General features: G+C 43.4%; 1 protein-coding gene and 1 pseudogene across 6 annotated transcripts in view; one reads left to right on the forward strand and one right to left on the reverse strand.

The window, feature by feature from the left end:
• Window positions 1–17,484, forward strand: part of NFX1 (nuclear transcription factor, X-box binding 1) — an 84,088-nt gene that overhangs the window by 20,200 nt on the left and 46,404 nt on the right. For all 5 annotated transcript variants that reach the window (XM_009188632.4, XM_009188633.4, XM_009188634.4 and 2 more), the window contains exons 6-9: window positions 1,030–1,101; window positions 3,569–3,708; window positions 9,424–9,523; window positions 9,604–9,821. In XM_009188632.4, coding sequence (XP_009186896.1) covers window positions 1,030–1,101; window positions 3,569–3,708; window positions 9,424–9,523; window positions 9,604–9,821 — 530 coding nt within the window. The remainder of the gene's footprint in view (window positions 1–1,029; window positions 1,102–3,568; window positions 3,709–9,423; window positions 9,524–9,603; window positions 9,822–17,484) is intronic.
• LOC108582372 lies at window positions 6,547–7,248 on the reverse strand (annotated as a pseudogene). Its single transcript, XR_001895753.3, has one exon. The product of XR_001895753.3 is annotated as a transcription initiation factor TFIID subunit 10 pseudogene (transcript).

Genomic DNA, 17,484 nt, shown 5'->3' on the forward strand with positions numbered 1-17,484 from the left:
GTTTTTAACTCAGTTGGGTAACTAGGAGTGTAATTATTAGATTGTATGGTAAGACTATGTTTAGTTTTGTACGAAACTGCAAAACTGTCTTAAAAGTGGCCATACCATTTTACATTTCCACTAGCGATGAATGAGAGTCCTGTCACACCCATCTGATTAATTCGTCTTGGCTCTGATTGGCTTTTGATTCCCAAAGGGTTGTGATTTGCCACCTAGAATATACCCCTCCTACTGCAAAAACGGTTGTCATAGAAGTTCCCAAAATGTTTTAAGTAGTGGTATTTCTGTACCACTGTGTAATTTGCCAAAGTGTCTCCTTTGAAGAGGACAGTATTTATTTGAATACACGAATTCCATATTGTAACTTTTTTCTATTGGTCTCTATAATATAGCTCCTTAAAAAAGCATTTTTCAGAGGGCTAATTCTGACCTATAGCATATCACTCAGCCCAGTTCTTTCTATGACCCCTTTCCCTTTCATTCTCTCCATGTTACTCACCAGCATGCCTCCCCTCATGTCAGCCTTCTTTTCACTGTTCCATTGTTAGCCCAGTGGCTGATTATTACTTCAATAGCTGATGAAGAGTATGTCTGTACTTCTTACAAACCCAGTAGATTTGAGTTCTATTCTATTACCTTGCTTAGACTCTGATCTTCTACAGGACCCTATTAGCCATTCTGCCTTTTATCTGAGTAGCAAACTTTTTATCCCCACACACTGCTGTAAGTGGACCACGACCGTATTTTAAAATGTCATCTTTGACTCTCAGACCCAAATATAACCAGTATTTTGACTTGGGATTTACTTCTCTGGTTAAATAGTCTATGGTGATAATGATGTCAGTTTTTTGCACATAAAAGTACAGTTGATATCTTTGTTCAAATAGTTTAATCAACTTTAAACAAATACAAAGACATGTCAGAGTAGATTTATTTGTTGCCATATTCACAATAAGACCCAGCTAGGACAGCTTTGTTCCCATTTGGATACATGGCTGTGGTTTATTCAGTGAAACCTTTCTCTTTCAGTCTCTGCCATCCAGGACCCTGCCCACCCTGCCCTGCCTTTATGACAAAAACATGTGAATGTGGACGAACCAGGTAAAGTTAAAATTGCACTCTAAAGAAGATCTCAGTTTTCACATGCATGATTGACTTGTGAATTTCTAAAATAAAAGAATAGTAGCTAGATACAAATAAATGGTAGGCATGAATAGTACTTTTTTTTTTTTTTTTTTTTTAAGCTTTAGAACAGGAAGGAGAAGACAGAAGGAAAGTACAACTTGGAAGAGAGCCAAGTGGGCAACTTGAGAGACCAAATGCACTACGGATAGTACTTTTCTATAGTAGTTCCCTGTGCTGCCCATGACCCTATTTTGTAATCTTATAAGTGATTAAGAAATTATACACACAGTGAGATTGTGAGACTACCCATTATTTCAGGTAAAATACCAGGTGACAAGGACTTTTTTTTTTTTTTTTGAGACAGAGTCTCGGTCTGTCCCCCAGGCTGGAGTGCAGTGGCGCGATCTCGGCTCACTGCAACCTCTGCCACTCGGGTTCAAGCAATTCTTCTGCCTCAGCCTGCCAAGTAGCTGGGATTACAGGCACCTGCTACCGCACCCGGCTAATTTTTGTATTTTTAGTAGAGATGGGGTTTCACCATCTTAGCCAGGCTGGTCTTGAACTATTGACCTCGTGATCCACCTGCCTCGGCCTCCCAAAGTTCTGGAATTACAAGCGTGAGCCACCGTGTTCAGTCGACAATGATTTTTTTTTAACCTCTCTAGTGGGTGACAGAACCAGGAGTTGAACCCAGGCCTGTTAAGGTCGAGGAGGCTGGGACCAGTTTCCTGTGCCTAGCACAGTATCTTGCATCTAGGAATCTTTTAATGAATATTGTTGAATGAAAGAATAGGTGACTCCAGAGCCCACTCTTGTTCTATTATAGTACAAAGTCTCCTACATGGTTAGTACAAGGATCACTGATAGCTGTGGAGTGTCTCTGAGGCCCAGTAAGATCTTAAAATGATTTCTGAACCACAAGATGAGATGAATCATGCAGATTTTCAGTGAGGTGCATTTGTTTAGCCTTTACTGAACTTATGAGGATAGCCATGTGGCCTGAGATTACATGTAAGTGTTTTGACTCAGAAAGGTCAGATCCTGGTTCTGTCACTTACTGGTTGTTGATTCTGGGCAAGTTGCTTGGTCTCATTGGACCTCATTTTTCTTATCATAAAGTAGAAATAATAGTGTCTACTTCAAGGGGTTAATGTTAGCCATGGTGCTAGGCAGAATGGTAGCATAATAGGCCAGTGTTAGTCATTAGGTCAAGTACTGCAAGCTGATCATTTATGTATATAACAGTGACTTGTAAGAACAAAATATGGAGTTGAGAGTCGGGGATCAGATAAAACTCTTCTTACAGGAGAGTAGACTGCAAGTGCTTAACCATTACCCTAGAAAGAGACCTGAAGACAATTGTCTAAAAGTACTTTATCTGGCTTGGCGCAGTGGCTCACGCCTGTAATCCCAGCACTTTGGGAGGCCGAGGTGGGCGGATCACTTGAGGTTAAGAGTTCGAGACCAACTGGGCCAACATGGTGAAACCCTGTCTCTACTAAAAGTACAAAAATTAGCTGACGTGGTGACACGTGCCCGTAGCCCCAGCTACTGGGGAGGTTGAGGCAGGAGAATCACTTGAAACCAGAAGGCGGAGGTTGCAGCGAGCCAAGATGGCGCCACTGCACTCCAGCCTGGGCAACAGAGTAAGACTCTGTCTCACATAAACAAACAAAAAAAGGACTTTCTTATATCCTTCTCTCAGCAAAATCAGGATGTTTATTGGAGCAAAACTAGAATTAGCTTATTTCCCTACCCGGAAGCAAAGTCACATATAGTATGTTCTAAGTGCTGGGTCTCAGAATAATGCCATTGTGCTGTTAATCTGAGTGTGTCAGATCTGGGTACATGATAGCTATCCTTCTCCCCTGTCTGTGAAGTACTGTGGAAGCTCCAGGCAGAGCTAGGACTAGAACCCAGATATTCTAACTCCTCACCCCAGCGTTCTTTCTCCTTATGCATGCCGCTTCGTGGAACTCAGATGAAATCACATAAAGCAAATACTCAGGAATAGCCTTCAGTTCCTCACCACTCAGAAAATAGGAGAGAAAGACAGGATGGAAAATAAAAAGAACAAAGGAAGAAAAAGAAGAGTGGGCCAGGCGTGGTGGCTCAAGCCTGTAATCCCAGCCCTTTGGGAGCTTGAGGCAGGAGGATTGCTTAAGCCTCGGAGTTTGAGATTAGTCTGGGCAACATAGTGAGACCCTGTCTCTATTTAAAAAAAAAAAAAAAGAAAAGAAAAAGAAGAAAAAGAGTGGAGAAGGGGAGAGTAATTGAGAAAATAAGGATTGGAGGAGGGAGACTTACTGGAAAAAGTAAGGGAAATGAAGTTAGAGAAAGGCTGAGTAGGTTTTGAGGGGAAGAGTTAGGGCCGCGTTGTTAATTTAGTTGTCCAACAGGAACTTTTAGACTGATGCTCTCTTTACATCTATTGTCTTTGCAGGCACACAGTTCGCTGTGGTCAGGCTGTCTCAGTCCACTGTTCCAACCCATGTGAGAATATTTTGAACTGTGGTCAGCACCAATGTGCTGAGCTGTGCCATGGGGGTCAATGCCAGCCTTGCCAGATCATTTTGAACCAGGGTAAGTGGTGGGCACACCAGCTAGCAATAGTTGTGTTCTTTTCTGGAACCTTATTAATGATTGTCTTGATAAACTTTGATTGGTGTCAGGCTTATAGTCACAAAGACCTTGGGAGATACAATGCTTAGATAGTTTTTTTATTTTACCTGCATACCGGTATAGGTCATTGTCCTGTATAATTTTTTTTACTTTTTGAGATGAGTCTCACTCTGTCGCCCAGGCTGGAGTGCGTTGGCATAATCCTAGTTCTCTGCAACCTCCACCTCCTGAGTTCAAGCAATTCTCCTGCCTCAGCCTCCCAAGTAGCAGGAATTACAGGTGCCCGCTATCATGCCTTGCTAATTTTTGTGTTTTTAGTAGAGATGGGGTTTCACAGTGTTGGCCAGGCTGGTCTCGAACTCCTGACCTTAAGTGATAACGCCTGCCTGGGCCTCCCAAAGTGCTGGGATTACAGGCATGAGCCACCGTACCTGGCCTATCTAATTTAAATAGATTTTAAAATGCTGTTTAAAAGTAACTGCTTGAAAGGACCAGATTATTATGGACCTAGAAAGACCAAAATAATCTTTTTAAAAATGAACTGGCCGGGCACAGTGGCTTACGCCTGTAATCCCAGCACTTTGAGAGGCTGAGGTGGGTGGATCACTTGAGGTCAGGAGATCGAGACCAGCCTGGCCAGCATGGTGAAACACTGTCTCTACTAAAAATATAAAAATTACCTGGTCGTGGTGGTGGGCGCCTGTAAATCCCAGATACTCAAGAGACTGAAGCAAGAGAATCACTTGAACCCGGGAGGTAGAGGTTGCAGTGAGCTGAGATCGCACCACTACACTCTAGCCTGGACAACAGAATGAGACTCAGTCTAAAAAATAATAATAATAATAATAATAAAATGAACATATGTGAAATCTAAGAACATATAAAACTAATTTTTCATAATAAAAATTAGAAAGTGGTTGCCTAGTGGTGGAAATTAGGGGAAGGGACACACAGTTTCTGGGTTAATGGAAATGTTTGATACCTTGTTTTGGGTGTTAGTTACACAGATGTATACAATTACCAAAAGATATCAGAAACCAATCAAAACTGAATATGTAAAATATTTGTGTTTATTGTGTCCTAGCTGTACATCAATGGGAAAAAAGTATCTACATGAATAGAAAAACTTTTTTAAATTGTGAATATAAGTTTATGTTTGTGATGTTTTCAGTTTTTCTCTTCCTCTCCATTACTGCAATCTAGAAATGGGAGAGGAGAATCTAAATTTATAGCTGGGGCATGGTGGTGGGCACCTATAATCCCAGGTACCTGGAGGCTGAGGCAGGAGAATCACTTGAATCCGGGAAGCAGAGGTTGCAGTGAGCTAAGATTGTGCCATTGCACTCCAGCCTGGGCAACAAGAGCGAAACTGTCTCAAAAAAAAAAGGAATCTAATTTTATTTTCTCTTAGTGCAGTTATCCCCCCTTTGCTCTCCAAAGTGAATGTTGTCAGTTACTCAGTCGCTGATTAAACAGCCTGAAAGCTCACTGTATTTTTAGGTAGGCTGTTTGGTCATGATACAACTCTAATTGTCCCAGTTTTTTCTTTTATTGAGCCAAAATCTGCTTCCCTGAAATATACTCTCTGCTTGGTCTGCCTTTCTCTACATTTCATGTTCCTCCTGGGTTGTTCAAAATCAGCTGTCATATATTTTCCCAGTGTTTCCTTTCAGGCCTAACAGCTGTGATTGCTTCATTTCTTCCCTGTGAAATGTGCTCACAGACCACACATCCTCTTAAAAGTGGCTAGATTGGACTGGGCACGGTAGCTTATGCACTTTAGGAGGCCAGGGCGGGTGCATCACTTGAGCCTAGGAGTTTGAGACCCGCCTGGGCAACATGGCAAAAACACATCTCTAACCAAAAAAGAAAAAGAAAAAATTAGCCAGACATGGTGGCAATCACCTGTAGTCCCAGCTACTTGGGAGGCTGAGGTGGAAGGAAGACTTGAGCCCAGGAGGCGGAGGTTACAGTGAGCCGAGATCACGCTACCGCACTCCAGCCTGGGTGACAGAACCTGACTCTGTCTCAGAAAAAAAGCAGCCAGATTGTTCACAGCAATGCCAGTCTTCTTGTGGGATCCACCAAAACCAGTATTGCTCAAAACTCGGTGTTTTTTGAGTACATTCTTGAGATTTTTCACTGAGACGGATGACTGATTAAATGTGTCCTGATTATTTTCCAGACTAAAATTTCTGTAGTCTGTTCTCTGTGGAATAGAACTTCAAGGCTTCTATGGAAGCCTTGAAGCCTGTTGTGAATCCTGACCCCTGCCTGTGGGTGCTTCCTCAAGCTTTATCCCAGGCTGAAAATGGGATAATATGTTCCAGCCCCTGTTTTTAAGTCTCTTCAAAGAGAATGAAGAGTTGCCTGTGCCCAGTTTGATTATCTGTTATGTCATATGGATCTGTAATTAGCAGGAAGTGTAGAAAAGCTCTCTATCCTGGTACTTACTGAACCTTTTTTTTTTTTTTTGGATCTTGTTCTGTCATACAGACCGGAGTGCAGATTCTCCTGCCTCAGCTTCCCAAGTAGCTGGGACTACAGATGCACACCATCATGCCTGGCTTCTGCTGTTTTTAGCTCTTGATTCATATTGGGCTTTTACTCAGCTAAATCACCCAAGTCTTTTTTGTACAAAACTGTATTGATCCCAGTCTCTTCCTCCTTGTTTCTGTTTAGTTGATTTTTCAAACCCAGTTTTGAAGATTTTTTGTTTTTCCACATTAGTTATCTAGCAGAATATTTTGGCTATGTAAATAGTTTATCTTCTTGAATTATAGTTCTAGGATCCCTTTCTTTTTTTTTTTTTTTTTTTGGTCACGATAAAGTTTATTGTGAAAACAGGCTGGTGTGGGGCATGGGGACAGACAAGTACATTTAGGTTGGGTGGCTCAGGTGAAGTAGTGCGGCTTCTTCACGTTGATGCCATACTTGCTGAGGGCAGGGGTCAAGTCCTCCATGGTTAAAGTATACTTGCGGTCCTTGCTCTTGCTCCGGGAGCTGCCGGAGGCTGTGCCCTTCATTTTGCAGTGCTGTAGGGCATCATTGGCAATATCTGAGATGAATTTCTGGGCAGCTAGGGAGATGAGCCGAATTATGCATGGGTCTGAGGCCTCAAAGCCAGCACGGTTCAGGTAGTAACCAGTCACTGCATCTGGCGTCGTAGGCGTGTAATCCTCCAACTGCATCAAGAAGTCCACCAAAGGCGTGCTGGACACCACCGGCTTCACGTCTCCGTTGGCCGCGCTGGGCAGTACGTAAACACCCTTAGACATGGCCCCCTCTGGGGGCGCCGCGCCACCCGCCGACACCCACGCCGCTCAGCTGGCTCCTCGGCCCGCGCCGCCAAGGGTCCCATGTCCCCAGCAGCTGCTCCAGCCCCAGGCCCCCCTGCTGTCCCCGCGGCGCTGGCCTTGTTCTCCGCAGCGGTGCGGGCAGTGCGGCGGGAGCCGAGACCGGGGGCGCCTCGGGGTCCGCGCCGGAGCCTCTGCAGCTCATCGGGCAGGTGGGAGAGGCGGCGAACCTAGGATCCCTTTCAACCTTATCTAGAGATTAATAAGCATTCTTTTTGGGTCTTTATTCATACGTTGATAAAATACTAAATGGTTTAAGGCTGGCAACAGGGTCCTTTGGTTCCTTAATACTATTTAACCAGCTGTGACTCTACCTAATTCTTCTGTCACCTGCTCATTTTTCTGTTTCTTATGCCTAGGAGAGCTTTTTAGTATTTACTCAGATTTTTTCATCAGGAACTCAATTTTCTTTTTATTGTTACCCGTTCTGACCCTTGATTCTTTTGTTCACAGCTTTCTATTCATTACCTCTGTAAAAAGCCTTTGTTCTGTTTGAGCAGAAACTTATCAAAGAAAAGCCTACTAGCAAAAGCTCCCAGTTGCCAGGGTTTCTTTACCAGTTCATTGATTCTACAAATATTTAGTGTATTTTCTGAATCTTTATTAATTTATCAAATCAGTTTTTATTAAATGAACAAGTGAGTTTTAGAATGGGGGATGAAATTGCATATAGGCCAGGTGAAGTGGCTCACACCTGTAATCCCAGCACTTTGGGAGGCCGGGATGGGCTGATCCCTTGAGCCCAGGAGTTTGAGACCAGTTTGGGCAACATGGCAAAACCCCATCTCTACAAAAAATACAAAAGCTATCCAGGTGTGGTGGCATGCACCTGTACTCCCAGCTGCTTGAGGGGCTGAAGTGGAAGGATCGCTTGAGCCTGGGAGTTTGAGGCTGCAGTGAGCTGTGTTGACATGACTGCACTCCAGCCTGGGTGACAAAATGAGGCCCTATCTCAAAAAAAAAAAAAAGAAAAGAAAAGAAATTGCGCATGTACTTACTGGAAGATGGAATGTGTATTTTAAAAATAAAGAATCCTTGAATCTTAAATTCAGCTAATTAAAAAAAAAAAAAGTCAAGGCAGGCACAGTGGCTCACTGTAATCCCAGCACTTTGGGAGGTCGAGGCTCACTGTAATCCCAGCACTTTGGGAGGTCAAGGCTGCAGTAAGCTGTGTTCATACACTGTACTCCAGCTGGGCAACAAAGTGAGACCCTGTCTTTAAAAAAAAAAAAAAAATCGAGAATCTTGATTATTGCCAGACGTGGTGGCTCACGCCTGTAATCCCAGCCCTTTGGGAGGCTGGGGTAGGTGGATCGCCTGAGCTCAGGAGTTCGAGACCAGCCTAGCCAACATGGTGAAACCCCATCTCTACTAAAAATACAGAAATTAGCTGGGTGTGGTGGCGGACCCCTATAATCCCAGCTACTTGGGAGGCTGAGGCAGGAGAATTGTGTGAACTGGGGAGGCGGAGGTTGCAGTGAGCCAAGATCACGCCACTGCACTCCAGCCTGGGTGACAGAGTGAGACTCCGTCTGAAAAACAAAAAGTCTTAATTATATCTTCAATGATTTGAGGCTTTCCTTTTCCCATGTTTCAGTGAAACTTTTTGGTTCTGTTTAATGTACGATTTTATTTTATGACTTATTTTTAATGCCTTATTAGGTTTCTATTTTATTTTTATTATATACATGATTTTTAAAATTTGGTATGTTTTTATAATACTGTGTTTATTCTGATCATTAGAGCTTATACTCTCATGCCAATTTTTAAATTGCTTTTTAGCAATGGGGACCTTTTTACAAGCGTTTTATGTAAACCCTGACATAAAGTATGAAACCTGTGCTTCTTGGGTTGAAGTGAGGATGGGAGATCCAGATGAGAGCTCCTCCACCACTATTACCAGCTTAGCTTGTCCATCCCCTGTAACATCACCAGAGGACCCCCAGGAGCCTCACAGTGAATGGTGTTCAACCATGGCCTTATGGACCAGATAGTGTTCTCTTAATTAAAAGGTTGCTTCACTCTGATGCTGTTCTTGGAATGTGCTGCAGAGGCGCTATGAGATATTAATAGTTTGACAAGGCCTTTTTTATTTCTTCCTATGGTAAAGCTCTTAGGTGGGTCTTAGAGCTGCTGTATAGACTATACTTATTTCTGCATAAGGTCTGATCAGTACTCTATTGGCCTCCCAGAGTGCTGGGATTACAGGCATGAGCCACTGTGCTGGGCCCGCATTTTGTATTTTCTTACAGATTATTTGGGATATTTTAAGAACCCATACATGTTACTAATTTTTTGTTTTTGAAATTTTCTCTTCAAGTATGCTATTGCGGCAGCACCTCCCGAGATGTGTTATGTGGAACCGATGTAGGAAAGTCTGATGGATTTGGGGATTTCAGCTGTTTAAAGATATGTGGCAAGTAAGGTTTTACATTTTCCTCAGTTGAACTAAAGCTGCACTTTATGCAACAATTATATAATAGTGTGTTCTTCTTAACAGGGACTTGAAATGCGGTAACCATACATGTTCACAAGTATGCCACCCTCAGCCCTGCCAGCCATGCCCACGGCTCCCCGCACTGGTGCGCTGTTGCCCCTGTGGCCAAACTCCTCTCAGCCAATTGCTAGAACTTGGAAGTAGTGGTCGGAAAACGTGCATGGACCCTGTGCCTTCATGTGGAAAAGTGTGCGGCAAGCCCCTGCCTTGTGGCTCCTTAGGTAACTAGTAAGCGTAAAGTAAGCTTTAAAAATATTATTGTAAATGTTTGGCAGCAGTGAGTGCTTAAGCAACGTGGAAGTAAGTGCCAGTTACAATATCAGGGGTTTCTAAATATTATGATCAAATTTATGTAGGTACTTTTTCTTTCCTTCTCAAAATATGCTTGCGAAAACCCATACATTTGCCCAAGTGATCTCTCTGATTTAGGTATTTTATTGTTAACTCTGGACAACTGTGGTAAGTTACGGTTCCATAGGGGTTATGATTTCTCTTAGGAGCCTGTGCTATTATGAACGCCATATGTATTTATACCAATCCAGGGTTCAGCAAGTGTTGAAAAGCATTTTCACATAATAGGAACATGCTAAACTAATTGTGGGTGAGACAAAGTCTCGCTCTGTCGCCCTAGCTCAAGTGCAGTGGTACAATCTTGGCTCACTGCAGCCTCCAACTCCTGGGCTCAAATGATTCTTATGTCTCAGGCTCCCAAGTAGCTGGGACTACAGGCACACCACCACGCCCAGCTAATTTTTGTATTTTTAATAGAGACGAGGTTTCGCCCTGTTGACCAGGCTGGTCTTGAACTCCTGGCATCAAGTGATCCGCCCGCTTTGGGTTCCCAAAGTGCTGGGATTACAGGTGTAAGCTGCCATACCTGGCCGAAAAACTAAAATTTTTAAGTACAGTAAAACCTCAGCCATTTAGATCATTCAAGGAATGTCAGTCTGTGTAGCTAAGTTTCCCATGTAGCTGAGGATAGCACCTATTCAACATCATTTTGAATGAATATTTTTCTTTTTTTCTTTTTCGGAGGTTTTTTTTTTTTTTTTTTTTTTTTGAGACAGAGTCTCGCTCTGTTGCCCAGGCTGCAGTGCAATGGCACGATCTTGACTCACTGCAACCTCCACCTCCTGGGTTCAAGCGATTCTCCTGCCTCAGCCTCCTGAGTAGCTGGAATTACAGGCAACTGCCATCACGCCCAGTTAAATTTTTTTTGTATTTTTGTAGAGACAGGGTTTCACCATGTTGGCCAAGCTGGTCTTGAACTCCTGACCTCGGGTGATCTGCCTGCCTTGGCGTCCTAAAGTGCTGGGATTATAGATGTGAGCCACCATGCCCAGCCGGATGAATATTTTTCTAAAATTTACATTTCATGTTTAAACAGAGGTTACTGAAGGTGTTGTGATTTCTCTCTTATTGACCCAGAGCCATCATTTTTATGAACTCCAGTTCCTTTATTACACTAAATACAGTGATGCCCTGGGCCTGCTGAGGTTGCTCAGACTAATGCCCCATACCACTGAGCAGTTCGAATTGTTGTATCTGCTCGTTGAAGCTTTTTGTTATTTATATTCTTGTCAGTGCTTTTAGTATGTTTGCCTGTCTGCTTTTAGTGATTCCCCCTTTCTGATTTTTGGCTTCTGATTACTTGGATATAGAAACCAGAAAAAGCTCATTGGAATTAGATACAAAGTAATACTCTACTGAGCCTATCTGACTCAGTCTTTGAGGAGTATATGTCTGCAGTTTTGCAATAACTTGGCAACTTCTCTGCTGAGTGGGTGTTGAAAGACCATGCATTTAGAAAAAATGGTAAGTAGGCAACTGAGATTGAATAGGAAAGTTATTTCTAAAACTAACCATGTATCTTCTGAGGTAAAGCTAGAATCTTTAGGTTTGTCTTCCATTTCATCAAAAAGAGAGAGTTCACGTTTCTTTCAAGTGCCAGCATGAATCAGTGGGAACACCCTGCTTAATCCTTTTTCTCAATCTGACCTTAAAGTTGTGTATAGAGGAGAAGTGCTCTCTTCTTATATTTTAATACACGTTCCATCTGCATTAGGAAAGCCAATCATCTGTTGGCTCTCTGCTTGCCATGAAATGTGTCTGTGATGTGGAGATCAAATGACTTCTAAATCAAATCCCCTTTCGGGAAGCACATGAGTCAGTTTTATAAGAATTTCACATATAATGATCAGAAATCCTACCCTGGCACTCACATATCCTGTTGGTGACGAGAGAAGAAGGAAATGTGAAATGGGCAATGCAAAAGGACTTGAGCAAGAGAAGGGTAGTAGCTGGCAGCAACAGACCTTGGGATGGGGCAAGACCAGGTTAAGGGATAAAAGGGTACCTGCTATACCTCAGCGGATATCATGGAAAACCTTTAAGGAAATAGGCTGAGTTGACTGAGAAGCTCAGAGGCAAGCCTATGGCTAGTGATAACAATGACTGTCGGGTTTGTTCAAACCTAGCTTATCTATAGAAAGCTCGCTTAGGTCTTTTGGTATCCCACTCAGTAGGAAATTTCCATCCCAGAGGCACAGCTTCAGTACAAGAGACTGGGTAGAGTTCTACTTTAAGGATGGTAGCATGAGGAGCTCCCATATATCTGCTTCCCAGTAAAACAGACAAAGCTGGGGAGAACTATGAAAAAGCAACCATCGAGGCCGGGCATGGTGACTCATACCTATAATCTCAGCACTTTGAGAGGCCGAGGTGGGAGTCCAGGACTTTGAGACCAGCCTGGGCAACATGGCGAGACCCTGTATGTACCAAAAACATTTTTTATTCACCTGGGTATGGTGGCACGTGCCTGTGGTCCTAGCTACCTGGGAGGCTGAGGCAAAAGGATCACTTGACCCTGGAATGTTGAGGCTGCAGTGAGCCATGAATGCGGCATTGCACTCAAGCCTGACTAACAGAGCGAGACCCTGTCTCAAAAAGAAAAAAAATCAACCATTTAAAGTTTCTGGAGGCTGGGTACAGTGGCTCACACCTGAAATCCCCAACACTTTGGGAGTCTGAGGTGGGCAGATGACTTGAGGTCAGGAGTTCAGCACTAGCCTGGCCAACATGATGAAACCCCATCTCTACTAAAAATACAAAAATTAGCCAGGTGTGGTGGCACATGCCTATAATCCCAGCTACTCAGGAGGCTGAGGAAGGGGAATCACTTGAACCCGGGCTGGGGGCAGCAGTTGCAGTGAACTGAGATCGCACCACTGCACTCCAGCCTGGGTGACAGAGCAAGACTCCATCTCAAAAAAAAAAAAAAAAAGAAAGTCTCTAGGAATTGCTCTAAGAGCATACATCAAATGAAGACATATTTTTTCAACAAAATCTACTAAAACTCTGGTAAACAACAGCAAGAGTCTGTGGCATTGAGCCCTAGCCAGTTCCTTCCTCCTCCCCTCAGCTCAGCTTGACAAATCTCCACTCAGGATAAGTGTGGACAAGAAGATGGGGCTTCTTCTCCCCTCAGCTCCCAGTCACGTTTACTATATCTCACTGGGAAGGCCACATTGTCAACATTTCTCTTCCCCTCCAACTCCAAGTTGAAGAGGCTGAAATTCTAGTGAGTGCAGCTGAGAGGTTAGGTCTCCCTTTCTCCACGAAGCTTACAGAATGGAGGCTCCATCCCATTTGCAGCAGAACTGGAGCCCTAATCGTCCTCACCTCAGCTCATTCGTAGGGCGGAGGTTCCACTGAGAGAAGCAAGCCAAGAAGTCAGGAGGCTACTATCCCACCCAACACCCAGAGTAGTGCCTCAGAGACCTTTCCCAGGGGGAGAGACAGTTCATAACAAAAGAGAGCTCCGAAGTACTCTCCCAAGGAACTGACTTTATTTGAAACAGTGTGGGGAAGTACAGGCCTAAGGACACTTTAGAAAATGATAGCATACCTTAGTAAAGAACAGTAACTAAACTGTAGGCCGTCTGGTTCATCAGAGAGAATCAGGGAAAGGTAGCTAAGAGGAGCCCTCCTCAGGTCAGAACAAATCTCAGAAGACTTACACCAAAGACTATTCCTGCCCAAATTTAATTGGATCAGACTGCTGAGCAATTGATGCCCTGGAACATTGTCAAAAACAATAGAACTGCAATTAATGGGTCATCGAGGCTGAGCGTAATCCAAATAAGGCACACAGTTTAACAGAGAGATCGGGGATCTAGACAAAGAGAGCCCTGCTTGAAACCACTGTCATTCCAGGGTCAGTTTGTACCCCTAAGGCTGTGCCATCCAAATGGCTTCATGCTGTAGGGAAAATAGACTTCACTGAAATAGTCTAGCCAAATAACAAAGCAAATAAATAAGCAACCACAACAAAAATAAGCTGTGGAGAGGGGAAGCAGTATCCAGAGTTGCTGTATTAGCTAAGATGTCTAGTTTCCAAGAAAAACTATGAAATATGCAAAGAAACAGGGAAAAAAACAGGCAACAGAAACTGCCTGTGAGAGTGACCAGATGTCAGATTTAACAAAGACTTTAGGATAATCATAATAAATATGTTCCAAGAACTGGGTCGGGCATGGTGGCCCACACCTGTAATCCCAGCACTTTGGGAGGCCGAGGCAGGCGGATCACGAGATCGGGAGTTCAAAACCAGCCTGGCCAACATGGTGAAACCCCGTCTCTACTAAAAATACAAAAATTAGCTGGGCGTGTTGGTATGCGCCTGTGGTCCCAGCTGCTCGGGCGGCTGAGGCAGGAGAATTGCTTGAACCCAGGAGGCAGAGGTTGCAGTGAGCCGAGATTGTGCCTGTGCAACAGAGCAAGACTTTGTCTCAAAAAAAAACCAAATAAATAAATACCTTCAAAGAACTGAAGGGAAGCCATGCTTAAAGAGGTAAAGAAAAGTGTGAAGATGATGTCTCATCAAATAGAGAATATTGATAAAAAGGCAGAAACTAATTTTTAAAAAGAGCCAAATGGAAATTCTGAAGTTTAAAAGTAGGATAACTGAAATGAAAAATTCATTAGGCTGGGTACAGTGGCTCATGCCTGAATCCCAGTGCTTTGAGAGGTGGAGGCAGGAGAATTGCTTAAGCCCAGGAGTTCAAGACCAGCCTGAGCACATAGTGAGACCCTATCTCTACAAAAAATTTTAAAAACTTAGGCCAGGCACAGTGGCTCATGCCTGTAATCTCAGCACTTTGGGAGGCTGAAGCAGGCAGATCACTTGAGATCAGGAGTTCGAGATCAGCCTGGCCAACATGGTGAAATCTCGTCTCTACTAAAAATACAAAAATTAGCTGGGCATGGTGGCACAGGCCTGTAATCCCAACTATTTGAAGGGCTGAGGCAGGAGAGTTGCTTGAACCCAGTAGGCGGAAGTTGCAGTGAACTGAGATCACACCACTGCACTCCAGCATGGACGAGAGAGTAAGACTCCATCTCAAAAAAAAAAAAAAATTAAATTTAGGTGGGCTTGGTGGCACACGCCTGTGATCCTAGCTGCTCAGGAGGCTGAGGTGGGAGGATTGCTTGAGCCCAAGAGGTCGAGGTTGCAGCAAGCTGTGATCATGCCACTGCTCTCCAGCCTGGGCGACAAAGTAAGACCCTTTCTCAAAGGAAGAAGAAAACTTCATTAAAGGGGCTCAATAGTAGATTTGAGCTGGCAGAAGAAACGATTAGTCAACATGAAAATAGATTGTAAGAGATTCGGCCGGGTGCGGTGGCTTGCAGCTGTAATCCCAGCACTTTGGGAGGCCAAGACAGGCAGATCACGAGGTCAGGAGATTGAGACCATCCTGGCTAACATGGTGAAACCCCATCTCTACTAAGTGTACAAAAAAAAATTAGTCAGGCCTGGTGGTGGGCGCCTGTAGTCCCAGCTACTCGGGAGGCTGAAGCAGAAGAATGGCGTGAACCCGGGAGGCGGAGCTTGCAGTGAGCTGAGATTGCGCCACTGCACTCCAGCCTGAGTGACAGAGTGAGACTCCATCTCAGAAAAAAAAAAAAGAAAGAGATTATATAACCCAAGGGACAGAGAGAAAATATAATAAAGAGAAATGAACAGAGCCTCGGAAATGTGGGACGTGTTTAACTGTATCAGTGTACATTTAATGGGAATATGAGGAGTAGAGTAGAAGCAGAAAAATATTTGATGAAACAATAGATAAAAACTTTCAAATTTATTAATAAAAACTTTCAAATTTATTGAAAAACACTACACATCCAAGAAACTCAGTAAACTCCAGGTAGGAAAGAGATCCACACCTAGACACATAATAAAAATGCTAAAAGTTAATCATAAGGAGAAAGTCTTGAAAGCAACAAGAGAAAAATGACTTATCACATACAAGGGAACCTCTGTAAGCTTACAGTGGACTTCTCGTCAGAAACAATGGAGAACATGTAACAACCAGAAGGCAGTAGGATGACATACTCAAAGTGCTGAAAGAAAACTGGCAACTGGCCGGGCGCGGTGGCTCACACCTGTAATCCCGGCACTTTGGGAGTCCAAGGCGGGCAGATCACGAGGTCAGGATATCGAGACCATTCTGGCTAACACAGTGAAACCCCGTCTCTACTAAAAAATACAAAAAATTAGCTGGGCATGGTGGCGGGCGCCTGTAGTCCCAGCTACTTGGGAGGCTGAGGCAGGAGAATGGCGTGATCCCGGGAGGCATAGCTTGCAGTGAGCTGAGATCACACCACCGAACTACAGCCTGGGCAACAGAGAGAGCGACTGCGTCTCAAAAAAAGAAAAAGAAAACTGGCAACCAGGAATCTTACATCTCATGTAACTAACTTTAGAAAATAAAGATAAAAACAAAAGTTATTGCTAACAGGCAGACTTGCCTTACAATAAGTACTAAAAGAAATTCTTCAGGCTAAAAGCAAGTAAACCCGAATAGAATTTCAAATCCACATGAAAAAACAAAGAGCACTAGTAAAGATGATTATGTAGTTATAAAAGGCAGTATAAATGTGTATTTCTTCTTCTCAACTGATTTAAAAAACAACTGTGTAAAATAATATGTATATAATTATATTTTTAGGCCTATAACCTGTAGAAGTATATTTGATAATTATAGCATAAAGGAGATAGATGAGATCAAAGTTGTGTTAGAATAAGAAAATGATACCAGATCACAACTCAAACCTACAGGAACAAATGAGGAAAGCCATAAGTGGTAAATTTTTTAAAAGAGGAGGGCTAGGCACAGTGACTCACACCTGTAATCCCACTGGGAGGCCAAGGTGGGCAGATCACTTGATGTCAGGAGTTCGAGACCAGCCTGACCAACATGGTGAAACTCCGTTTCTACTAAAAATACAAAAATTAGCCTGGTGTGGTGGCACATGCCTGTGATCCCAGCTACTCGGGAGGCTGAGGCACAAAAATCGTTTGAATTCAGGAGGCAGAGACTGCAGTGAGCCAAGATCGTGCCGCTGCACTCTAGCCCAGGCAACAGAGCAAGCCTCTGTCTTTTTAAAAAAAAAAAAAAAAAAAAAAAAAAAGGCTGGGCACAGTAGCTCTCACCTGTAATCCCAGCTACTCAGGAAGCTGAGGTGGGAGGATCACTTGAGGCTAGGAGTTCAAGACCAGCCTGGGCGACATAGTGAGATTCAATCCCTAAAAGAATTTTTTTAAATTACTCAGACATGATGGTATGTGCCTGTAGTCCTACCTACTCGAGAGGCTAAAGCGGGAGGATCACTTGAGGCCAAGAGTTCAAGACTGCAGTCAGCTATGATCATGCCACTGCCTTCCAGCCTGAGTGACAAGAGTGAGACCCTGTCTCCAAAAATAAATAAATAAAGCTGTAAATATGTCTATTTGTTCTCTTTCTCAGCTTCTTTAATAGATAGAACATTATATAAAGTTATGACAAAGCAGTATTGGGTTTATAGCATATAGATGTGATACTT

This window comes from Papio anubis, chromosome 13 (genome assembly GCF_008728515.1).
Source record: "Papio anubis isolate 15944 chromosome 13, Panubis1.0, whole genome shotgun sequence".
In the NCBI taxonomy this organism is placed as follows: domain Eukaryota; kingdom Metazoa; phylum Chordata; class Mammalia; order Primates; family Cercopithecidae; genus Papio; species Papio anubis.